The 24,721-nt window shown below is 53.4% G+C and overlaps 9 protein-coding genes across 9 annotated transcripts; 3 read left to right on the top strand and 6 right to left on the bottom strand.

The window, feature by feature from the left end:
- Positions 1–4,024: 4,024 nt before the first annotated feature.
- J4E85_004967 (uncharacterized protein) lies at positions 4,025–6,685 on the bottom strand (the record flags this gene model as incomplete). The annotated part of the gene is made up of 1 exon (XM_051469218.1): positions 4,025–6,685. One exon carries the CDS (start codon positions 6,683–6,685, stop codon positions 4,025–4,027), a length of 2,661 nt encoding a protein of 886 aa, XP_051327433.1.
- A 1,189-nt stretch (positions 6,686–7,874) lies between these two features.
- Positions 7,875–8,585, top strand: J4E85_004966 (uncharacterized protein; the record flags this gene model as incomplete). Its single annotated transcript, XM_051469217.1, has 1 exon — positions 7,875–8,585. The coding sequence occupies one exon, from the start codon at positions 7,875–7,877 to the stop codon at positions 8,583–8,585; it is 711 nt and encodes a 236-aa protein (XP_051327432.1).
- Positions 8,586–8,697: 112 nt separating this feature from the next.
- J4E85_004965 (uncharacterized protein) lies at positions 8,698–9,549 on the bottom strand (the record flags this gene model as incomplete). Its single annotated transcript, XM_051469216.1, has 1 exon — positions 8,698–9,549. One exon carries the CDS (start codon positions 9,547–9,549, stop codon positions 8,698–8,700), a length of 852 nt encoding a protein of 283 aa, XP_051327431.1.
- Positions 9,550–9,679: 130 nt separating this feature from the next.
- On the bottom strand, positions 9,680–11,629 carry J4E85_004964 (uncharacterized protein; the record flags this gene model as incomplete). The annotated part of the gene is made up of 2 exons (XM_051469215.1): positions 9,680–10,126; positions 10,172–11,629. The coding sequence occupies 2 exons, from the start codon at positions 11,627–11,629 to the stop codon at positions 9,680–9,682; spliced, it is 1,905 nt and encodes a 634-aa protein (XP_051327430.1).
- Positions 11,630–13,837: 2,208 nt separating this feature from the next.
- DML1 (mtDNA inheritance, partitioning of the mitochondrial organelle) lies at positions 13,838–15,597 on the top strand (the record flags this gene model as incomplete). Its single annotated transcript, XM_051469214.1, has 4 exons — positions 13,838–13,909; positions 13,960–14,619; positions 14,670–15,235; positions 15,330–15,597. 4 exons carry the CDS (start codon positions 13,838–13,840, stop codon positions 15,595–15,597), a joined length of 1,566 nt encoding a protein of 521 aa, XP_051327429.1.
- Positions 15,598–17,862: 2,265 nt separating this feature from the next.
- On the top strand, positions 17,863–19,292 carry J4E85_004962 (uncharacterized protein; the record flags this gene model as incomplete). Its single annotated transcript, XM_051469213.1, has 2 exons — positions 17,863–17,899; positions 18,424–19,292. The coding sequence occupies 2 exons, from the start codon at positions 17,863–17,865 to the stop codon at positions 19,290–19,292; spliced, it is 906 nt and encodes a 301-aa protein (XP_051327428.1).
- Positions 19,293–19,859: 567 nt separating this feature from the next.
- J4E85_004961 (uncharacterized protein) lies at positions 19,860–20,854 on the bottom strand (the record flags this gene model as incomplete). Its single annotated transcript, XM_051469212.1, has 2 exons — positions 19,860–20,387; positions 20,447–20,854. The coding sequence occupies 2 exons, from the start codon at positions 20,852–20,854 to the stop codon at positions 19,860–19,862; spliced, it is 936 nt and encodes a 311-aa protein (XP_051327427.1).
- Positions 20,855–21,583: 729 nt separating this feature from the next.
- Positions 21,584–22,392, bottom strand: J4E85_004960 (uncharacterized protein; the record flags this gene model as incomplete). The annotated part of the gene is made up of 2 exons (XM_051469211.1): positions 21,584–21,861; positions 22,026–22,392. 2 exons carry the CDS (start codon positions 22,390–22,392, stop codon positions 21,584–21,586), a joined length of 645 nt encoding a protein of 214 aa, XP_051327426.1.
- Positions 22,393–23,365: 973 nt separating this feature from the next.
- On the bottom strand, positions 23,366–24,536 carry J4E85_004959 (uncharacterized protein; the record flags this gene model as incomplete). Its single annotated transcript, XM_051469210.1, has 3 exons — positions 23,366–23,404; positions 23,455–23,972; positions 24,023–24,536. 3 exons carry the CDS (start codon positions 24,534–24,536, stop codon positions 23,366–23,368), a joined length of 1,071 nt encoding a protein of 356 aa, XP_051327425.1.
- Between the last annotated feature and the right edge of the window lie 185 nt (positions 24,537–24,721).

The raw sequence follows: 24,721 nt of genomic DNA, 5'->3' as shown, positions 1-24,721 counted from the left end.
CAGACGCACGCTTCTAAGATGGTGGTTGGTAGGCACCCTTTCAAATGTGTACAGCAAGCAGCAGGGGCTAAGCTTTCAGTTGGCCACGAAGATCCATCCGATCAGGGTCTCGATGTGGGTGTGGTGCGCTCGCCTGGTGGCTTTTGCTCAACCGTTATTTAGCGTGGGGCAGCGTCAGATACGTGCTTTGACGTGTGGCAAAGATGGTTCGAGCGCCCAGAGTGCGGATGTTGTATACAGCTAACCGTGGTGAGTCCTTAGGAATGCAGAAGACGCACGCCTGTGACGAAGATAGAAGTGTTGGGTTTGACAGCTGGTTACTGGTCGCTGCTGCAGGGACCTACCGTCGCTTACCAATTGGGGTAGACGAACCTGGGCTTCCTGCATTGGAGGCCGTGCTCAACCCAAGCTCTTTGATGCTGCGGCGAACTTGTTTCAAAGGCGTATGCTACAGCCACACATACTATTTGCAACTCCACCTATTCTAGATGATGTTAGAACCAATTCTCACCACGATAGCTGGCGGCAGTGGTCAACGTGGGAGTGTCTGGTCCTCTACATCTCTCGAGCTAGTTGGCATCTCACAAACGCGCCGTACTATGATTAAATCCTGGTCGTGACCTGAAATATGTTGAATCCCAAAGGGTGTGGAGATGTAACTGTCTGTACTGAGTTGAGCAGTAGCCGCTGTGCCATAAGCGCTCGTGTTAGAATGTTTGCCCAGTTCGAGTTGGAAACCTGCAGAGTCAACGTGAATGATCCTATATTTTGGATCGTTATGAGGTACAACCTGGCAGTCCCATGAGAAGCAGTTCGTGAGATACATGTCTCCACCGTAGTTCTGACCTGAAAGGAATCACTGCAATCTTGCATAAGGTGACGATGCGATACGAGCTGCAATGCGGCACAGTTTGGGGGCTCCATCATCGTAGCGGAGATCGTTTCGAGTCAGCAGCTGATCGACACTTTACAACCCCAGCTTGATCTCATCTTCAGTCGCGGAAGCCCAACTGAGCGGCGTATTGGCCGCCTGTTCCTTGGGCCACGACAGGGAGTCGAGGTTATCGACGTACGTTGTGTGCGAAATGAACCAGCCAGATTCAGCTAGATTGTGTACATGGATACCACAACTTGTCAACTTGTGGCCTAGAGTTTGGGTAGCGGACCAAACTACAAAGACTGTAAAAGCGGGAGCAGTGGGTCTTTGGGCTTGGATGACATCCGGCCCCAAGTGTCGTATCGAAGGACCCAGTACCAAGATAGCAATTTCGAGCGAATGCAAAGAATTGGTCTGAGCAGCCGCGGGGGAAGCGCGTGCCGCAGGTAGACTAAGGTTAGCTTTCTGAATCGTCAGCCGAAGGCCCCTACCCTGGACGTGACGGTGAGTTGACCAGCTTGAGTGGTCGATTATTCGAGACGATCATGCGTCCTCCGCCACTCACAAGTGTTTGATCTGACGGCATTCAACAGGAGCGCGGCTCGTGTATTGACACTCGCGAGAAGCGGTAGCTTCGTCACTGGCCAGTCGACGCCACGCATGAACCGGCCCATCACGTGTGTGGGCTGCTCTAGATTTGTTGCGAGCGTTTGACTGCACTCTCCACCTTCCGCTTTCAGCAAGAACGATAAGACGATATCTCCGTTGACGCTAACGGGAATTATTCGAGGGGAATGCATCGACAGAAGGATTCCGTTGTGGTAGGGCCATGTTGAGCCATCCCCTGCGAGGCGTGCTGAATTTGTGCGCCTGAGAGGCTCTTCCCACACGAATTAAGCCTAGATGTCAATCGACGACAGGACAGATTGTTGTCAGGGCTGGTTGTCCATCGAATAGGCGATGAGCAGCAGCAGTGAGATGAACTTGTTAAGGAGTGACTTTCCTTGGTCGATCGAGCAGTAGCTGAGCACGAGAAACTAGCAGTGTATCGGTACCAGCAAGAAATGACGCGTGGTGCTGTGATATCGGAGGGGTACAGAGTCCTTTCGGAATAACTCCGTACTCTAGCGTGTATACACCTGCGCATCTGAGACGATTCCCAAGAATTCGGATGTGCCGTATGACTACATGGATGGCTTGTCAGCATCTGATCATGACTCGTCTTGAAGAAACAAGGCAAAGCGAAGTTTTGGAGGCTGGCCCCCAGCCGTCAGACGCGACCGAAGCCACGAGCTCCTTACCCCCGCATTGATACCAGTGCGGAATGCTAAAGAGTGCACTGTCTGTTACCGCATCCCCGACGAGACAGTTTTATCCCCGCTGCACATCATCGCGTGACAGTCCAGGATTGGTTGATGATGTGACGTGATGGTCAGAGCTGCATACGCGCGCTTAAATGAAGGATCGCGACTTCGTGACGAATATGAGGCCGAAATCTCGCTTCGCTGCAGCGAACCTGAGTTGGTTGAAATCGATCTCAGTAGGAGCTGTTGCTGCTAATTGATCCAGATGGGGTAGATAGAGCGATTGGCGACGTGATCGCGATGATGGGGAAGACGGAGGCTCCGAGCGAGATTAGCGGAAGGCTGGGGTACGGTACCAGATGGCCTAACGGGCAATGCCAAGCACACTAGCCTCAAACGGAAAGGACCTCTTCGCACGCAACAATCCATGGATCTGGCTGTGCGCACCACCGGAACTGTTCCCACCGGCTGATCTTTCTGTTCGCATTCCGTCACGCGGCATGCGCGTTTCCAGGGTAGATTTTGACTTGACACTCTAAGCGCAGCCTATAGGGATCAGTTAGTGCTACATGACATGGCCGATGTACCAGACTGCAGAACTTCGTCACGATAGAGTGCTCTCGAATATCGAGTCGTCCATGCCGTGGTTGGGAAGACGCGATGCCATTACAGAGAAGTCTAGTGTCTCGCACGAGGTGCTGAATGGCGATGTGTGTGGCTCAGCACATCTCGATCGAGCTGAGCAATATGATCAACATCCCCCTTTACTAACTACACATGTACTCCTTGACTCGATTCGAGTGCAGCAATCCTCTGTGACTCATGGTCAATCGCAGCACTATAGCAACTTGCATCAACCAGCTCTGCTTTTTCCTTAAGTGCATGAGCCCAGAATGGTATCGGCCTTGGAACTGAGCGATTTACTGCGGAACCCCAACATGGGGGAACCCTTCAGTCGAAGGTCATAGATTTGGAATTCCCACCACGTCTTTCTTGAGTTGGTTTGAAATCATCAGCTTGGTCATTGAACACGGCAAGACTGGCGCGATTGACGTCAGCATCATCAAGAGAAATCGAAGTCCTCAAGTAAACATCTGTTTGCGATGCCTTTCCATCTCTTCTCCACTCAGAAGCTCTCGAACGCTCATTCCCGTTCAAAAAAGATGTACATTCCAGGTCTTCCCAAGTTTTCAGCAGTTAACAAAAAGCAACACCATTGCGAACCCTCCACGATCCCCGAACCATCTACACGTCCTAGTCAAGACTCCTAGTCAAGACCCCAGCGCAAAGACCACGAGACGATGTTACATCAAGGGCGTAACAAAGCCAGTTAGGTACGTGCACCTACTACCAAAACATGACTTCGTTACGAACTCGAACCCAACAACGCCGCGCACACGATGGCCCGCCCGTACCGTCCGTCGCGTCGCATCGCCTGTAGCCGCCTTCCGCTCCGCTCCACCGTTCACTCGCAGATCGCGACGCCCAGCGAACCTTTGTACGAGGGGGTAGTGCCGAGAGAAGTGCCGATGAAGACATACGAGGAACGCGACTGTTGGAGAAGGGCAGATGGCTTGGCGAACACCAGCGCGGTTTTGTTGTTTGCTGCGACGAGATTGTGTGATGATGGCTGAGAGGCGTGTGGTTTTGTCAGGGCTGTTGAGGATTCTGGCGGGAGGATCATACACTTTGCTCAAGAAGACTGCTGCCTTTACATAGCACAGAGATATTGCATCGAAGTACGAGTACAAATCCACAAATAACAAGAAACGAAGCATCATGTCCATGAACTTGATCTAATCTCATTGACTCTAGGTAGAAATGTGTAGGCGCCTCTATAATCTCACCGCGCCCCAGCCCCCATCCCAACGCCGTTCCTCCTCGCATGGATAACAGCACAAAGACACCGCCCCACAGCCTCCAAATCACCCAGAAGCGTGACGTGACCGCGGTCGCTCGAGACGACACCGCCGCGAACTACACTATACCCAGTAGGCACCATAGCCGCACGAGCGAGCACCACACCGTCACCGCTCGCGAATGCAAGCTCGTCGTACACGTCTGCACGTTTGATGGCTTCTTTACTCTCTACCTTTGCGCCATATACCGTCGGTGTGGACTTGCCGTAGATGAGTGCGATGGGTGGGTATGCGTTCGACGTCGTGTGTTCAGGGCGGTGGTCGAGTTCTTGTTTAAAGGCTTTGACTTCAGCGAGGGTTCGCGCAAGATACTCCACGGCTTTGTCGTAAGGGATCGTGACATCGGTTGCGGGGTTCGGCTCTTTAGAGGTCTCGATGTTGTGTTCGTGGCCCATCTGGGGTCCCATGCCTGCTTGTTCGGCGCTTCCTTCTGTGACATTGTTCGCGGCGTTACGAGCTACGTCGGCTGCGTCTTTCGCGGTGCTGCTTTTGCGAGTGGAGAAGGTTGGGAGTGATGAGGAGACGGCGTTCATCAGGCCACTAACACTGAAGTTGCTGTCTTTGGGCTGTTCGGGGCGGGGCAGAGGTGCTGCTATGCATGGAGAGAGGCGGTGTTCTTTCCAGGTATTGACGTCGAAGAAGTCTACAGGATACTCTTCTTTCGTGCGCTTGTTGATGAAGCACTTTCCGTCGAGGGGTAGGAGAGCGTATGATGTTCGAATGCTAAAGTTTACTTGTGCCGTGAGCACGCGTGAGGAGAAGAGAACATCGTCGCCGTTGCGGAATGGACCGAGGATATTCACGCAGCGTTGAGGCACACCGGCATATACAACACCGGCTACTAGATCGGGACGCTGATTGATAGCATGACGCGTGATCAAGCCGCCTAATGAGTGTGCGACGATAACGGCGCCACGCTTTTCTGGGGGGACGCCTGGCTGATTACAGGGCAGCGACTCTAAGAATTGTATCATCCGTCGACTGAGGAAGTGCGGAGAGAGCCGCCAGTCGTAACCGTAGTTGTGGACCCTGAGTTTGCCATCCTTGACGTTATCGCATGCATTCAGACGCTTGAACAGGCGCTTGGCTATATCGACGGGGCCAATATGGGTCAGCATGCCGCTGGGTATAATGCTCTCCTCCATGCGCTCATCCGCATCTGGGTCCAAAGGTACCTCCAAGTCTACCTTACGTAGGTTCAACCCGACTTTTATGGGCACCCAGAGCTGTCGATGGGGCGGTTCTGCTGAGCGCAAGATGGAACCTCGATAGCCTCCCAGCACGACCAAGTCCCCTTCAAGCTCTTGCAGAGCCTGTGTGAAATATGGATGCGGCTCAAAGTCGCTGTCCCCACCCTTTGACGGTAGGCGCTTCTTCCTTGTCGAGTCGCGACGTGCTGCCGGTGCAGGCTCGTTTGCGCGGATATTGTCGGTCTCGCGGAGTCTAGACGCTATACTGGCATTGCGGGTTTTGAATATTTCGCTGCTGGACGATAGGTTGAAGTTTGGGAACGAAGGGCTTGGCAACTTGAAATTCGAGTCTTGCCAGCTGTCTCTGAGGGCCTTCAGCCTACTGTTGACCTGCTCTTGGACACTCTCGAAGCGCGTGTCGTCGCCGAGCGAAGACGCAAAAGACCTTGTGCGATATACGAGCAAAGAGCCCTCGGAATTGGACCGCCTTAACTTAGGCGCCGGTCGGTCGCTCGATATCTTAGGGGACGGTTGAAGGGTGTCGGTGCTCTCGTCGCTGAATTCGCGCTGGGGTATCGGAGCGGTATGAGGTTGCTGTGACACCTGTACGAGGCTCCTCGATGCGCTCCTCGACTCTTTGGGTGTGGAATGGCTGGCGCCATCCTGCTGTGGTATGTCTCGGGCTGGTCCACTGCTGGCGAAGGTATCTCTCCTCCGCCTGTCAGAGGTGCGTGGCTTTTCGGTGTCGAGCGAAAGTGCTGACAGGCTCGGGAGCGAAAAGTGCATGTCTTTGTAGGATTTGGTGATAGACGTGGGCAGGGTGAAGGGCATGTATTTGCGCATCGTGTCCCCCATGGAGCCGCTCGAGGATGCCCGCCGTCTTCCAATCTGTAGGTGTTCGCGGAGTGTAGCTCGATGGTCGCCCGCCTTCTCCTTGTGGAATGTCTTCGGTCCTGCTCGCCATGGTGAAGGAAGTCGCGTTTGCGGGTCGGATTGCCGCTCGCGGTCGTCATTGCTCGATGTGTGCGTGGGTTTCGGCCTCACGTCAGCTCTCTGAACATCTTTGCTCGGTTCTGGACGCGGTGTCGTCTTTCTCAGTTCCGGTGTGGCATCGGTAGCTTCCTGCCAGCCCTCGAAAAAGGCTCCGTCTTCCGTGTCCTCTAGGGCAGCAGCCTTTTCCGCAGCCGGCGTTTTCGGCGAAGTCAGACGCGTCTGCTGCTTTCCTATGCTGACTCCAATTGCTGACTGTGCTGTTTCGAGCCCGAACGCGCTTTCCTCCGGCGACTCGTCTTCGGAGGGTGTGAGGTCATCGTCGACGATAGAGGCGAATTGTATGTCGGCGAGGGCACTCTGGCGACGCTGGTGGTGGGTAGGGGCTATGGATGTCTCTGCCATGGCAGGCTAGCCGTAGGAATTGGTAGGTGTATGGGCTGCAAAAGTGGCCCGAAAGTTGGCGTTGTCATGTTTACGGTACATGCTCCTCCCGCAGTGTGGCAGTGTCAGCTTTCCGCCCGCTGCCGAAAGCAGCGACATTCATGGCCGACCATCCCAGTCATCCGACCCAGCTTCATCTCGATATCAAGGACGGACGAGCGACGGTCTATTGTAGGCGACAACGGTGCAATGACGGCAAGCGCGACGCATATATTACCAAGGGCAAATGTCACGTCCAAGAGCGTGTCATGTCGATCGCGTCACGCCAGCCCACGCCCACGCGCCACGACGCCACGTTTCGTCCTTAGTCAGCTCTTCACATGACGAATCACCCCTCATCCTTTGCAAACCATCCCGAGGCAGCGGCTCACTATAGCACACTTTCGTTATCAGCAATCTCTATCTCTATCCTTTGTTATCGTTGTATATTGGTACGCGAGCGCTTTTGCCAGTGCGATAGCTGTTGTTCTTCTGGTTCCGGAAGGTTGCACGCCAGATGTGGACTCTCTCACCTTACGAGATACCCACGGCATATTAGGCTCCGTGTGGTATCTCTTCACGAAAAGTTCAATGGCTATGCAGCTCCTCGCGAAACGATCTTCCAAAATCTATGAAAAATCCTAGCATGCGGCTCCGCGTCCTCCCGCTGATGCATGCAATCTAGCCTTCCGAGCCCGAGGTCGGATCGCACTCAGGAACAAGTCAGCCGATCTCCATCAGACCACCCCGGCTGCGTCTTAGTAACGCAATCGCAAGTTTGCGGGCTTTGTTCGCCAATGGAGTAACTTAACCCTTGGTGGAGTAAAGACTGGGCCTCATAGCCCTTTGTTAGCCGAGCTATACTCTCGCGCCGAATGATCATCCCTTCCCGTACGACCGACAACAGGGCGACAACGAATGACAGACGTCACACTGAACTAGCATCAAGCGCAGAGACGTTATGCTAACGCAACAGCATCAGCAGTTATGTCATGGTGCGATTGAAGACTGGGCCAAGTCCACATCGTCGCAATATAACTTCACCGCTGGTCCTAGCCAGCTCTCATACTTGAATGTCCTGCATCTCCCCATCTTAGTCTCAGCAACATTTCTTTCCGTAACACAAGATACCCAGTTTAACGGCAAATTTCAATACAGATCTTTTCCAAACATGTCGATTCTACATCTTCCAGAACCACTGCCATCAACATCCATCGCCCTCGGGCAAATCACTACCAATCCTTTAAGCGCTCCTTCCGACTCCATCAAGCCCTCAATACCTTCAGAATACATACGAAAGGCAGCCTCTTCGAAAAAAGAAGACGCAGAGCTCACAGCTCAACTTACCCTGACCGACCCGTCACAACTCTTCGACACCTTACGCAACGACACCAGCACACAAGACTCCCTCCGCAAGCTATCGCAACAAAACGCGCCCATCTACTTCGTCACCGGCCTCCAAACTTCCAAATTCCCAAGCCACAAGCGTGCGACTGTGTCACACGAGCCCATAACCGAGGCTACGGAAACCCCGCAAACACAACAAGTCCAACTACCCTTCCGCCGGATAGACTCGGCATCCAACATGGCCTCCCCTGGCGAAGAAGGTTCGGTCGTCGCAGTCGAGCTACTGAAGGTAAAATGCCGCATTGGCGCTGTGAATGAACCACATTGTATTTCGGATGTGGACTATGTATGGAGCTACCATGCGCTTGATGGTGAAGACGAGGATTTGCAGTTGTCTATTGGGCTGGGGAAAGCTGTGGAGGAACGGGAGTGGAAGGAGTTGACGGATAGTAAAGAAGAGCGGGTGGAGAGAGAAGCTGATCATAACTGGTCTTATGACTACGAAGACAGCGACGATGGTCTTGGTGGGTTTTGAGCGGAGATCCCTGTAAAGAATTACCAACTCACTACACCTCTGTGACCAAAACATTACCTCCCCATGACGACAATCCAAACTCTTTACATCCACACAGTCAACAGTCCCCTTCTCAATCTTCTCCAATGTCCTCCACAATAGCAATACCATAGACCTGAGTATACTCCGTCTTCGCATCTCTCTCCGCATCCACCTCGCTACTTCCATTCCGCACATTCCTCTGCGTCAGCAACTTGATCATCACAGCTTGACAGTGCTCAACATGCTTAGCCTTGAACACCTGCAACTCTCGATTCTTCTTCTCGTAATCGTCCAGCTGTGCTTTCATATCACCAACAGTGTTTTCCAGGGATATCTTGGCTTCAGTCAATGTGCGGACCTGTTCTTCGAGCGCAGCAGTATCCGGGGTGTCGATGGCAGTAGTCAGGTCGATGAAGTCGAGCAGAGAGGTACGGTTAGACGGAGCGATCTTTTGCTTTTTGTTCATAGCGGAGGAGGTGGGCGCTGGGGTGAAGAGCTCGCGTTTCGGGAAAGTGGGCCATGGGCTGGATGCGCGAAGTTGGTAGCCCGATTCCATGATGTCGTCTTCGTCTTCAGATATCTCGATAAGGTCTTGGATGAGGTCTTCCGGGGGCGAATCTGCTTGCTGATCGTCGTCCCTGGGTTGGGTGACGGTAGGCGCTTGTGTTTGGCCATGTGCTATAGCGCCTACAGCAGAAGCGTTCGCTGTACGGTACTGGCGGTATCGCGTCGGCAAAGCCTCTTCCCGCCCACCTGCCTGGAGTGTCCGTCGTAGTCGCGCCCACGCCTTCTTGATCACTGCCGCCAGCTCTTTAGGCCGTGCGTCTACTCGAGTCTGAAAGCCCTCGTCGTCTTGGAGTCCAGCGTCGATGAGCGCAACACGTACGCACGTGCTGATCCTAGCAAACCAGATCTTGCGTGTACATAGCATCGGCCGTGTCATGTATAGGCACATAGAGCCTAACTAACAGCCGAAGCGCTTCCAAGGATCACAACTTTTGCGCATAGTAAGCAAGAACCAAATGAGAGCAGCTGCATCAAGATCGCTGAGTTATCGGAAATTCCCGACACACTCAAGCCATATCGCTCAACGCTCCACCTTCAACTTCGATACCGTAAGTCTCGACGTACTGGCTCTTAGCGTCTCGGCTTGCCGTTTCTGGATCGGTTCCATCTTGATCACCAATGTCGAAAGCCATGACTTCGAGTAGAATGGGCTGAGCATGTTTTACATGCGCTTGTCTCAACTTCCTGAGACTGCCCATTTCCGCTTGTAGCTCCACGCCGTCTCGCTCGAGTTTTGCTATCTTCTCACGGGCGACGGCTAACTCACTTCGCAGAGTCACGGCGCCAACAGTCTTCTCTTTGCATAGTTCTTGAAGCTGTTCGTTCTCTGTCTTCTGTCGCTCGGCATCGGCTTCGAGAGTCGCACATCTCTTCTTGGAAGCGGCAAGCTCGTAGGATAGAGATCCTGGCCCAGTCTCACGAGCCCTCCTAAGAAACTGTATCGACGGCGATATCTGATCGAGAGTTAGAAAGGTATGAGGAGTTGTTTAGTGACTTACCGAGCTTACGGTCGAAAATCCTCTCGGAGCTGGTGTGGTAGCCAACGAGACTGAATCTCTAGCATCTTCACCAGCTTCGTGATCAGAGGCCATACGACGCTTTTTGGGCCTCATGTCTGCAACCGGGATGCTTGGAGAACTGGAAATAACATCAATGCTGGATGAAGCATTGATATCGTCCGAGGCTTCTACGTCAGCGGATCTTGCGGTGCTGGTGTCAAGTCTGTTCCGGTTTTGGCGAATGATCTCGGCGGCTCGTGGTGCTTTGGTCTGAATTGAGAGCTCGTCTCCGTCAATCATTCCCGCGTGGACGAGCGCTGCCCGTACACAAACGGCTACCGAAGCCCGCCAGGGATCGCGTATTTCTTTCTTCTTCTCGCGTGCTTCAGGGTGTCCAAGATATCGAAAAGGCTTGTCGAAATCTATCTTACTAACGAGATCTTCATCCCTCAAGTTTGCCTTTCGGCCGTCGTTCCAGTAGCACAGAATGTGTCCAGACCTTTTGGCAGACGCTTCTCCTTTGGCGGACGCTTTGCCTTTGACCCTCGCCCACACCTCCTTTGGTGAGCCACTGGGCGATTTTGCAGATGGCAAAAATCCTAGGTAGACTTTTCCAGGGTAAATTTTGCCGATGTCCTCACTGCAGTTCTCGACACGTGGCCAAACTGTAGGCGGAAATGCCTCTTGTAGTTCTTGTATATGAGATGGTTTCATACCAGACTTCTTTGCAGAAGGAGCGTAGGCAGGACTGCTAGAATCTGCCAGGGGTGCACCATCCTCGTTGTCTCCATCCAAGTAGTCGTCCTCAGACTCAGGTTCCATGATCTGTTCGATGAATCTGTCTAGGTAGTCTCCCTCGGACGGACGCTTGCCGTTGGCGTTGCGCATTGAAGAAGAACTGGCTTGGGGGGTAGGCTTGCGCTTGTTGATGACACTGATGATTGTTGCCAGGTCTGGAAACGTATAATCTTTTGGGTTCAGGTATCCACCCCCAAGGAGAGCAATCTTCACGACCGTCTTGAGACGCCTCTCCCACTCGCCACCAGAAGAGCCTACAGGTGACTGGTCTGTAGCGATCATGCAACACCATTTCTGGAACTCGACCTTGCGGAACTTTGGCTCGCCGATTCGGAGCTCCTCTTGGGTGTTGTAATAGAAGCTCAGTACAGCACCTCCTCTGCAATCAATCTTCCAGAGATGTGCCCACAGGGCGCGTTCTTCCGCAGTATCCTGTCCCTGGCTCTTTTCTGGGTTGACGTGGCCGACCAGTACCCTCCCGTGTTGAAGCTCTGCTTTGCCGAACGATACGTCTTCTGAGAGTGCTGGGCGTACCTCCGGCCAAAGATTATCGGGAAGGACCTCGCGAAGTCTTGTCAAGGCCTCATGATGTACAGGGAATGTGTTAGCCTTGTTGTTTGTTCCGGTGAAGTGGGAACTCGGCTTGCTGTCGGAGACCATAGTACGGTTTGTGGCGAGGTACGAAGGGAGATGTGCCGGCTGGCGCCTGATGCGGGGTGAGTGATTTCGATGAGAGTGATGAGTCGGGAACGTTAGTTGTTGTATCTGTAATATTCTAATTCAAGACTTGCTGAACTCGTGAGCGATTCGTCAGGACCAGAGAATGGAAATGACTAGACCAGAGGACGAGAGTGGCAGAGATCAGGCTTGCCAGGGTCGGATTGAGTAACGTAGAAGCAGGAGGTTGAGTCAATTAGAATGCACGGTGACCGCAAGTTTGAGTTTCGTCATCACAACAACGGGTGCCCGCGACTTTGGATTTAGTCACCTGCAAACAATGAGTGACGGGCAATCTGAGTGCCAAGAGAGGGCAATTGGGACATGGGGGCGCCATCGGACGCGTCAAGGCAGCCGTTCAGGCCTGACCGCCAGGAATACTGAGACATTGCAGTGATGCCAGATGTAAGTCGATCTTGTGATAGGCTGAATGTGCTCGTGTACGAGACAAGTGATGGAGATGCAAACGACCTGGAGCGGGATACCTGTCGCGCTAACGAGTAGGCGCTAGCGCGAAAGACTGGCACTTCGGGCAGGCACACCACCAAAGGATATCAAACCCCCGTACGATATACAGACGAACCGTCCCCGCTATTGGACGCCGGACCTTTGGAACAGACTCCAGCTCGCCGTGACTACCAATGGCGCGTCTCGCTCGCGTCTACTGTGCGCGAAGACGCGTCGCGCTCAACACCTACGTCGAAACGACCTGTCACGAACAAGACACAGCCTCTGATACGTCGCGATATCGGGCGGACACCGCAAGATCCATGCTGCGATAACAGGGACCGCAATGGCGGGTCTACAACCATACATGGGGCATAACATGCGGGAAGCTTGTGTCGGCTCGGCAGCCGACAGTGCAGCTGGACCAGAATGTCAACTTCCGCGCAGGCTCGCCAGCGCAACCCGCTTAGAACAGGTCTTGGGACATACAAAAAGCCATGTCGCTGGTCTCATGGGTGGATGCTTCGGCTGGGAGCGTTGAGCAGCCGATGCCGCTATGTGATTGAGGGGCTTGTTCTCTTCCACAGGGCATGTGCTACTGTAAAGACCATCTGCCGCTTGACCTTGGTCTCCGCACATGCTAGAGAAACGACGCGCCGCTGTAGGTGCTCCTGTAGTCCACAGTTGCTGCTGGCTTGTCATAGGGCATGGCACGGACTACACTCGGCAACTACGTGCCAGTCAAGTGGACGGTAGAGGGCTTATTGCCCAAGCTTCCTCTAAAGACCGAGCCATAAATGTAGCCGAGATATTGATCATCTCGCAGACCGCACTTGCAGCCGTAGGACACAATCGTTTTGCAAGCGCACAGACATACTCGGGACACGATACCAAGCTCCAGCTGAGCGTCGATACCACGTGTCGGGTCATATAACGAGAGCACGATTTGGCGAGCGAAGAGGGAACGATATGATGAACATGGGTGGAGAATGTGCATGGGTCTACTTGACACATTCGTGATTGATGAGAGAGCGCCTTTCGATATCTGGTAGGCGTGCCTCCATAGTGTACACTCCGCATGGGCTATGTGTAAATCACTCTAAGCCCGATCTTTTTCCCGCCTAATCATGTCCGCTAATGAGTTCTCTGATAGTTCTGTGCCTGAACATTCGAACCGCTCTGTAATTAGCAGGAACTTCCAAGGTTTGGCCACCGCCAGTAATTTACGCTCTTCCTGGCGATGGTCACCCAGCTCAGCGAGGTATTTGCTCTCAATAGCGCCCAGAATGATCGGCCTGTAGGCTTCTGCAGACCCCGTAGACCTCGCAGACTCTACGGAATTATTCATCAATATATGGCCTTTTTATTATCGCACCTAACATCCATAGCATACCATGAGGATACCATCACAACACTTTTTATACTATGTTAATTTGGAACACGGTGTGCACCTCCAAGGCATGATATAGCCAAAAGAGAACGAGTCTCATGATAATAGGTTGTGGATTGGGACGTTGCGGTGGGGTATCGCTCTTTCCTCATCGCGTGTGCACGTGCGGGGCAAATGACAGAGCTTGTTCTCACCAATCACCGTTTATCTCCGTCTGCACCGTCGCCAGTCAACTCATCTCTCGCTCTTACATCAACACCAAGGCATCGTATATGTATCCGTTCCCTTGAACAGACTACTACTCAATCGTCGCCATGCACGAAATCGTGACTTTACAGTTCGGCAAGCAGAGCAACTACCTGGGCACTCACTTCTGGAACACACAAGTAAGTCGCGAACTCTTGGCGCTCTGTCGTCTCATCTAATATTTCCGCAGGAGTCCTACTTCACATACCCGCCCGAGCCAGAGTCACCTGTGAATCATGACATACTGTTTAGGCCAGGTGTTGCTCCAGATGGGTCCGATACTTTCACGCCAAGGACGCTCATATACGATCTTAAAGGTGCTTTTGGTAGCATGAGAAAGATCAATGCGCTATACGAGGCCGAAGACGACAGAAGCATATTGGATCAGAACGGTGTCTGGCCATCGAAGCCTATTGTACAGCGCGCAACAGAGACTATCCCACAATCCACCTATCAAGAGCACCTCGATGCCGGCCTACAGCCTCCTCCGCTTAGTACATCGTCTGTCAGATATTGGTCAGATTATAGCCGTGTCTACTACCATCCAAAGTCCGTTGTTCAGCTGTCGGAGTTCGACGTCAACGATAAGCTCATGCCCTTTGAGAGCTGGGACGTAGGAATGGAGCTTTTCGAGAAGCTTGAAAGGGAAGTAGATCTGGTTGACAGAGATCTACGACCATTCGTCGAAGAATGTGATGGCATTCAAGGGCTCCAGATCTTCACGGGTATTGATGACGCCTGGGGCGGTTGGGCCTCGGGGTGGCTTGAAAGGCTCAGAGACGAGTATGGCAAGATGAGCATTTGGACATGGGGCTTAGGTGACCATGGCGCTAACTCGTCGACTCCTCGAGTAGGTTCTATTCAAGTTTCTGGAAAGGAGTAAAGACTAACATGGAGCAGGAAAGACGCATACAACAAGTAGCGAACTCTGCGCGATCTCTTCAAATACTTGGAGAACAGTCGTCAGTGTACGTCCCGATGTCAAACAGCCCTGCTAAATTACCGGGCTATCTATCGTTAGATGCAACTTCTCCCTGGCATATTGCAGCTTTACAAGTCATGGGTCTGGAAAGCATGACCATATCCTCACGTTTGAGAGCATCTTTGGGCGGACGCGGAACGCTTCAAGACTTGGAAAACACTATCAACAGTACCGGGAAACGACGTATAGCGAAGCTCGAGATGAGTGCTGCAGATCCGGAGGTACTGTCTGATAAGGCTTTCGATGAAGCCGAGAAAGCGGAAAAGGTTGGTTCCATGACATCAAGGCAGACAAGTGAGGGCGACGATCGACTAAGCCATTTCGACATTGATACCTTCACTCGCGATTACAGGACGGCTACCAGGAAAGGAAAGAAAGAGCACGTTTTTGGGCGAGCGGAGGCTTCTCGTGGAGAGTGGGCCCTGTCTGAAGATAACGAACGTGATCCTCATGACAGGTTCGATAGTGGACCAGCAGTGCAAAGGTATGTATCACTTCATCACCAACGATGCGTATATTGTGTTATCGGCGCTTGCAAATTGGGCGCAAAACGTGGAATACAGGCTGACGCGTTTCAGATTTGCTGCACCGCTACTATTTCCTCTGCTTGACAGCTTTCCTCGTTCGATGCTGGACGTAGGGTCCGGTCACTCCACTAAGCTTGCTGTACATACGGGGCTGACGACAAGTACCATTGTCGCTGATCAGATCCGAGCAGTCGAGCAGATCGTCAAGCGAATGGGCGGCATTGAAGAAAAGGAAGCGCTATGCAACGGCTTACAAGTCCTCGCGGAAGAATACGATGAAGGCTGGGATAGTGGATCAGAAAGCGATGACGACGATTAGTCGCGTTGCAACGAGCCTGCTTTTTCACGCGTGGCTGGCGCGCAGTGTCTTGATGGAAATGACAGCGCGTCTGCTCCCGGCCTCAATACACAAGGATATTACCGTCAGATACGACCGATTGATCTGCGACACAACACTCTGGTGACACCAATACAACACATACCTTTGCGCCATTCGTAGCGGATGTGCAGGGCCGGAATTTCTGTGCTCGAAGAACTTTTCATCACTGAGCAAGCACTGCGACATCTGATGGATGTTGAGGTGCCGCCACGACGGTACAGGGAACCCCGAACGTGGAAGGCATCAGACCCCATCGAGCTCAGCTTAGGAAGAGCATGCGACGAAACCCCATACTGACATCATACTGAACAAGTCGTTATGCATGGTGGTTCGTTACGCCGCAGTTCGGGCTTGATCGCCAGGGCAACCCTCTGCAAGTTTTGCGCTGTTAAGAGACCTCTATTTTCTGATCGCAAGCCGAACTTCGGACTGAGCCGGATTAATGCCGCGATCTGCTGGTGGGCCAAGACATGACCTGGTGATATTGGTGAAGGTTTTACTGCCTCGCGCGTATGCAGGGTGGAGCCTGCCGCTGAACCTTTACGCGTTCGCGGACGCTTGTACGAAGCGCCGGGTAGCTAAACTGCAGGTGTGCGCGGCAGCTCTTGTTCGCCCGAACACCACAACAACGGTCGTCTGGAACCCAAATCTGACTGCGATGCACGATACGGCTGGGCGTCCTTGCTAGGTTGGGGCCAGTCGCAATCAGCTAATGACTTTCCGAACGGCGGCGGCAGCTGCTGCAGGAACTATCTACAGCTGCCGTAAGCTGACGCGCAGCCGGTCGTACAACGACAGTCAGGAAAACTCTGATTCTTACTGCGATTGCTCACTGATCGGGGTAACGCGGGGTAGCGAGGCATGCGAACGTTGCAGCAGTCTGGCTGGGACACTACCAGCCTCCAACGAGTCCGCCAATTGCAATGCGCCGAAAAGTTCACGATATGGAAACACCCTGGATTTTCGATAAACACGCCTGCAAGCCACCGTCTTAGCTCCTGACAGTGGCCGGTTCAAACGCTCAAAGCTATTGATTGAGACCAGCCATGCGCCCAAGGACAGCAAACAGATGGAGGAGAGTCCGCGCCATGCACAACTCTCATTACTACAGTTCTGTCGCGTGCAAAGAGGTGGAAAGTTTGGTCAGCGCGTCCCAATACACGCGCAATTCTCGGGATGATGTAAGATAATCCTTGCTACAGTGCAGGGTCGCAACATTGTACAGTTTCTCAACAATACGCCCAAGGAAGCTTGTTTATCGCTGTCATGCTAGGACAATAGTATAGACAATCTTCCAAGCTTCCACTGAGACCGCCGTCAGCCGAAGTCCCACTGTGCTGGTGCACAGCTCGTGTTCACGACAGACCAAAGCCCACGATGTCTTAGCGGCCCTGCAGTCCGCGCAAATATACCTGGTTGTTTGGATTTCGGACTCACAGAATGACCCTCGTGTTACCCGGTGACACATTGAATACAGGAAAACGGTTCGATGGCGTTTCATTGGTGCGGCTGAAGACTTATGCCATGTTTGGACAACGTTATGTCACTGCCACTCACCGTTGGTTTGTGGGGTGGCTGGAATACAGCTGTAAGTTCCAACCTCTGCGGCTACCAAAACGGTCACCAAGTCAGCATGCATGAGAAGGCAGGGCGTCGTGTTCTCCTAACCACCGATTATCCTGGTAGCCTTATGCATGCAGCTACGATTTAGGTAAGTCGTTCGCTGACTAGCGATCTTTTGCAGCCGGTTGCTAGGGTAAACTTGGCCAGCAAACGTTCTTAGAGACGCCTGCCATACTGAGAGAGCCTCATCCCGTGGTATGGCCGAGACTACGAACGTGATCGACTTGAGGTGATTTGGAACTAAAAACGTCCGGATGAATGTGGGGAACTACTTCGGAGCCCCTCAACCGTCGTGCGTGGATGCGACCCTGTTGTGGCTTTCCCATGGGTAGGGCAGAGCAGAAGGCTGGTAGGGTGTGAAGATCCCGCCTCTTCTAATGAGTATATTAGGTTCGCATTCCTCCTCAGTCTCATATATCGTGCCTCTCAAGCTTCATCAAGTCTTCGATCTTCAACACAGCAGCTCTTTCGTTACGGTTGCTCTGTTACTTTCGCTTCGCACCCATTACCTAGTAATACTGTTTACTCCTTAATACATCCAACACCTCTCGTCAGAACAAGATGAGATACTCCTTGGCAACGATGGCCCTTGTGGGCGCTGTCTACGCTGCTCCCTACGGTGGCGGCTACGGCGCCTCCAGCAGCGACGGCTACGCTGTGCCTTCCTCTGTATGTTAACACAAGTACCATTAGCTTTTGAAGCGTTCAGCTCTAACAACATATAGTCCGCATACGGTGCCTCTCCATCCGTGAGCAAGCCCTACGAGGCGTCCAGCACTCCTTGCGAGGAAGAGAGCAGCAGCGTGCCTCCGGTTGTGACCTCTTCGACTTACGTCCCACCTGTCGTCACCTCCAGCTATCCGGTCCACGAGTCTTCAAGCGTCCCCCATGTCTCCTCCAGCACGCCTTGCCCGGAGTCGAGCACCCCTGTTGTGCCGTCTTCCACTTACACTCCTCCCGTCGTTACGTCGACCTACACTCCTCCGGTAGTGACTTCGACTTACACTCCCCCGGTCGTTACGTCCACTTCCATCTACACCCCGCCCGCGAGTTCCAGCACCCCGTGCCCGGAGTCAAGCACACCTGTTGTGCCATCCTCCACCTACACTCCCCCCGTTAAGACGTCAATCTACACCCCTCCAGTCGTTACGTCGACCTACACTCCTCCGGTTGTGACTTCGACCTACACTCCCCCGGTCGTTACGTCCACCTCCATCTACGTACCACCCGTGAGCTCCAGCTCTCCCTGCCCGGAGACTGAGACCATCACCGTGCCGTACTCGAGCTCTAAGCCCTACGTGCCATACTCGAGCTCCAAGCCCTACGTGCCAGAGGTCTCCAGCACCACTGAGGTCACCATCACCTCGACTGTTGTCATTCCTCCCAGCTCCACTCCTTACGTACCCGAGGCTTCCACTTACCCTGTGGTCCCTCCTGTCGTCACCTCGTCAGTACCCGTCCCGGAGGTTTCCACCTACCCAGTCGTGCCTCCCGCCGTCACCTCGTCTGTACCTGTCCCGGAGGTTTCCACCTACCCAGTCGTCCCTCCCGTCATCACTGAGTCGGTGCCCGTCCCAGAGGTTTCCACCTACCCTGTGGTCCCTCCCGTCGTCACCTCGTCGGTGCCCATCCCCCCTGTTATCACTGAGTCTTTCCCCATCCCTGAGACTTCCACTCCCGTCGTCCCCGAGGCGTCTTCCTCCGGTTACGCCGTCCCCCCTCCTCCTGTTATCACTGAGTCTGTCCCCGTCCCGGAGACTTCCACTCCCGTCGTCCCCGAGGCGTCTTCCTCCGGATACGCCCCTCCCCCTCCTGCTGAGGAGACCACCACTGTCGTTGTTCCCCCTGCCTCCTCCCACGCGTCCACACCCGTCGGTACCGCCTCATCATCCATTGGACACGCCTCATCCGCTACCTCCCCTGGCTACCCCGAGTACACTGGCGCTGCTAGCTCCACCAAGCCCCTCGCTGCCTTCATGGCCGGTGCTGCCGCTCTCGCTTACTTCGTCTAAGCATTCGGCTTCTACCACCCTTTGTACAAGATGTACAAAAGCACACTTTTCGCTTTTCTTACTCTCCTTCATCGCAAGACTTCACCCAACCCCCTTTTAATCCCCCACACAACGACGACACGGGCACACGGAGGATAGACGGGCAACGCATTACGACGTTCTCTTGTAATCACTAATGACCTTTACTACTCTTCTTCGGCGGCGTGGCCCGGTCATGGCGAATGCGTCACATGGCTTGGCCATGAGCGTTTTGTATGCGCCCTATCAGCAAGCATTTATTACAGTGTCCTGCGATACGCGACTGCGCGGAATGGTTTGGAGTAATGTATCGAACGAAAAGTAATGACGGTGGCCTTCTGATTGGAATCTAGATAGCTCATGTAACCGTAGTAATCTATCACGAGGTTAACCGGCTTCTGAGATTGTACCATTGAGTGCTTGACTTGCTCTGAGTTACATCCGAATGACAACATGTAGGACATCATGCTAAGTATGCAAGTCGGAGCAAAACGGTCTTTCGTTCAATGATTCGTTCGTTCATAACTCTCAGGCGTCCCCATCACCACCCTAATTCGTGAAATCCTTCTTCGGCGCCTCACCCTCCTCCTTCCCACTCCCATACTTCCTAACATGTTCCTTGTTCGCACCCTTATCCTGTTCAAACTCCTTCAACTCTGGCGCGCTCATATGCTTAACCACATTATCCGCCTGCCACTTCTTGAAGCTAAACCCCACCCCCTCATGACTATAATCCTTATCATTCGCCTGATCCTTATGATACTTGATCTGCATAAACTCCGTATCCCTCGTCTCAGGATCCAGACTCAGCGATACCAGGCCCGTGATAGTCGCAGTCTTTGGGATGAGTTTGAAAGTCCAGGACTGCTTGTTTTTGAATTGGATCATGTCGTTGTCGGACCGGATTACTTGGTAGGATTCGTTGATGGAGGCGTTGAAGAGTTTGGGGAGGGCGAACCATTGACCCGCCATCTTGTAGCGGTCGTTGGCGTAGACGAATTGGTCGTCGTAGACGCAGTCGGGGGTGTAGCGTTTTACGCGGGAGATGGTGGGTTGGCAAGAGTAGAGGGCGATGATCTGGGGGTGGGTGTTAGTCTTTTGTGTATAGGCAGATGTTGCAAGAGGGGTGGGCTTACGTCGTCGACTAGGGCCTGGCGTTGCGGGCTGAGCTTGATGCTCTTGCTTGGGTCGGGCTCGTAGTCTTCACTCGTAGCTGTCTGTCTGGGCTCAAACTGCTCGCCGGGCGCATCGCTCGTATTGGGAAATCCTGAGTTCCCGCTGCTGACGATATCGCCCGTGGCTTGTCCACTAGTTGAAGTCGACATCTCTGCTCTTTGCTGTCCGGCTGCTAAACGCGGAGGTGGGTTGCTACCGCTTGGATTGGACTTCTGCTCTGCGTTCCAAAGCTGCACGGTAAGTGCTTTCTGAGGATGCTTGAGGGCGGGTTTACTGATAAAGTTCTTAAGATTGGCTGAGAGGAGCTTGGAGCGAGAGCCACTGGTTGCTGCAGGCATGGAGTTTGGGTTGTCGGAAGCTGAATCCATTGACGCGGTTGTGTACTATATACGTGTAGGCCTATGTTGACGCGTGGGTGCGTGAGCGTAAGATGACGACAGTGTTAATTGACAGTGGTGCTAGATGCGGGAGTCGATGATTCATGGACTCGAAGATCGGGAGATCCAAATGTTCACGCGCGCCTTTTGGTGTAGGAAAAGGATGGGGGGTGGGCGCCGTGACCTGCATCTTGATCTGGGCCCTGACATGGGATTTCAGGGCAGATTTGTGGAGAAGCGTTGCGTATGCCATGGGATTTGGATGTGTCGAGGGGTGCGGGTAAGGCTGATCGGCATCTTTCGGGTGTTGCGGCATGACGTACGGTAAACTTCCTTTTCAGGCAACTTCGGATGGGTGTCGATGGCGGTGTTAGCGTGTATACGCGCGCTGACCCCCTGGAGCGATCAGCCTGATCCGGCCGGCCAGCCTCGCAGCACCTGCGCGCTCCCTACGCGTCGAAAGAGCCAGAATGACGATGACGATGCGAGTCGCCATCAAGACGAAGTACGGAAGCTACAAGCCATACAATGGAAAGCAGCGCGATCGACTTAACCACCAAAAAGCGCGTCGCGTGTGTCTCTGGGCTGAAGAACGTTGACACGAAACCATTTGAGGAGCAATATTCCGGTAGTGACAGTTTGGGATTATGATCTTATACAGTTATGAAACGGGACCATTATCAACGTTCTAATTTGAGCGTGTTGCTCGTCTGAAATCTGCTATCCACCTCGTATGAAGGTTGCCAGATCGCCCACTTTCTCTTGGTCTTCTGAAGGCGGGTCTACCCAAGTTCTCCGCCCATGAACTGAGACCTCTGGCAGCCCTGCAGCCAATGAGTCTAAGAGAAGCTCGATTTTCTTGATCTCGTCCGGTGGTGTTCCATCGACAACCTGCACTGGCTTGGGGAGACCGATCTCCTCTCGGGTAATGTTCTTGCCCTTGTAGTCAGTCTTGTCCCAGGCTGTTCTCTTCGCATACATCTTGGCGGCGATGAGAACTGTTTTTGATTTAGCGTTGCGGACCGTATATTCAATATGTTAGGCCTTACGCTTGAGCTGTATTTTACCGTTTGGGTCGAGTCCAGTAGGATCAACCGTCCTAGGTCCTTTGTCATCTGGGCCGCCTGTCACCCAGAAACTCAATATCCTTACGTTATCGTACCACTCTCTATGCCACCACCAATCGGTGGGCCATTCTTCTTGATGAATTTCGGTCTTTCGTTTGCCAGTTGCGCTTGGATTTGCTCGGTATTCTCTCCCACAGGCTGTAGTGAGGCACCGTCTCCGTGCCAGTCGCCATCGAAAAGATAAGGGTAGATGGTATGGGCCCACTGCGGGTCACACAAATAACCTAAACGATCGGCTTTCCAATCGTCGGTCGTTATGGAGTCCTTGTCGGGCCAGCAGAAGTAGAAACAGTAACGGCGGGGGAACTCGCTCGTACTTCGCATGTGACCGTTCTCGTAGGGATCCAGTTGCTTACGCCAGCCTTTGCTGAGGTAGGGTTGGCGTTCACGACCGTCAGGCATGGCAAGATCTTGTTGTTCTAGCAAGCGTAGCTTCCAGTATTTCAGCAAGTGGGTGCAGGGTTCGTTGTGTTCGTCGTGCTGTGCCGATATCTGTTCAAAGCTACTCGTAATTGTTGTAAATGATGATGGTATACACCGGACACTGCATGTAGAGAAGAAGTATCTTTTGCACGGAAACACCAGGATTTATACTGACCTCCGGCTTGCCCAAAGCCATGACCTCGTGCGTAAGGACTCATGGGGAGTCAACGCTGACCTACGTTCTGTAGTCGATATCCACTCCGTGTATGAGTCCTGCCGCTTGCCCGCCCCGGCACGGGCAATTCGGCGGCGGTAGCCATGATATGAGTGTGCTCGATAGTGGTATGTGTCCAGTGACAAATTTGAATGAATGGGGTTGTGTGAGGACGACCACGCGTTGTCAGTGAGTGAGAGTTGGGGGGAGCGTCCAGTCAAGAAGGCAGCGGCGACCGTGTACCATAAGTATGTGTCAACGAAGCCAAGCTGGCTGTTGCTTCCGGTCATCGCACGTGCGAGATGTAACGCGGAACGTTCCACCGGAAGCCGCGGTGCTCGTTCCTGGGTTCTGCGGAACGAGCTACTGACATGTTGTGGTCTGTTTCTTTGTTCTGCTTCTCTAGGGCCAACGGGCTACGGTAACACGTGTGCTAGATCGTTGGACCCTTTCGTGTTGGTCGTATCCAGTCCCTGAGATCTCGATACTCATTCGTGGGTATCAATGTGCACTGGTCGACAAGTGAATTACGAGCGAGTGAGCTGAAGTACGACACGACCGTGAACTGAAGAGCGGGCCGGCCTGGGTATGCAAGAAGACTCATGGGAACGCGTGCAAAAAGGAAGCGAGATGTCAGAGAGTCTGGTCAGGTCTAATTGATCTATCAATAAAGGATGTAAGTCTATGCAAGCGGGTGGTTGAGAACGCAAATAAGAACACCGGAACATGACTGCGTCTTCACAACTTGCTGTCGTTCTGCTTAAGTCGAATAAGACCCTGTTCAGGTTAGCATGGCTGACTGTATGATTGTAAAGCGGAAGTCTTACCTCTTGTACGCAGGTCGCGATAAGGGTTCCATCTTTCGTGTACATCCTCTGGAAGACGAGTCCCCGACCATCGCCAGCCCAGGGAGTCTCTGTCTCGGTGAAGATCCACTCATCGGCCCTGAAGGTACGGGGGTTGTGGAAGTAAATAGTATGGTCCAGACTGACCATCATGCCAATCTCTGGCACGTCATCCGCAACCTTCTTTGGATCTTCTCCATTCTTGATGCGCTGTATGCGCTTGATGTCTGCCTCGCTGACGGACTGGCGCTTCAACTCGGCATCGTCCATCTCCAGCAGTGTCTTGAGCACGTCTTCGCCGATGCTGGACTTAGCGGCACTCTTGCGTTGTGAGGAATAGCGCCAGAGCTTGTGGACGCGCGCGACGGTGCCGATGAAATAGCTGTCGGACATGTAGGCGATGGCGGAGAGGTGGGCCTCGTGGCCTCCGGCGGGGGAGATGCGACCGCGTGCCTTCACCCATTGGCGGCACTTCTTGGTGTGAGGTTTGTCTGAGTCCTCTGGAGGGGGTTAGGCTGGGCTGTGACGTTTGACATGTGAAAGCACTCACCATTCTCGGTCGCCAGCCTCTGGCTCTGGAACGGACTGTGGCCGCTGGGGTGCATCTCTGAGTCCGAGTCCTCCTCCGGCCCTGGCACGTCGGCCATTGGGACCACATGCTCGACCTTCTTCGCTCCTCCGCTGTTCTGGCGCACGAAACTCATAGTTGTTGTGAAGATGACCTTGCCCCGTTGGCGCGCCTGCACTGTTCTTGTCGCATAGGACTTTCCTGATCGTACTCTCTCTACGTGGTATATGAGTGGTATCTCTGAGTTACCGGCAAGCACAAAGTAGCAGTGCATAGAATGTACAGTGAACTCGGGATCAACCGTCTTCTGGGCTGCAGCGAGCGTCTGGGCGATGGCAGCACCACCGAAGATACCGCGCGCACCCGGGGGATGCCATAGTGGGCGCGTGTTGGTGAAGAGGTCAGGGTCGATGTCGGACAGCTGCGTCAGTTCGAGGACATTTTCGATTTCGGATTGCGACTGGTCAATGGGCGGCGGGCGGATGAGTGTCGCCATGGTCTCGGATTTTGGATATTGGAGGAACAAGTGGATAGTTCAAGTGATAGTTGGCCAGGAGCAGATGAGAAGAGAGCGTGCTGGTGATTACTTTACTTGACTCGGGCGCGTCCCGGCACACCTTCAGCTTCCTCGAGCCGAGGCATAACGCGCAAACCCACATGTCGCAGCAGGTACCACCACGC

Source organism: Alternaria conjuncta, assembly GCF_024043145.1.
Source record: "Alternaria conjuncta strain BMP 0040 chromosome Unknown scaffold_6, whole genome shotgun sequence".
In the NCBI taxonomy this organism is placed as follows: Eukaryota; Fungi; Ascomycota; class Dothideomycetes; order Pleosporales; family Pleosporaceae; genus Alternaria; species Alternaria conjuncta.
This window is presented reverse-complemented; position numbering and strand designations above follow the sequence as displayed.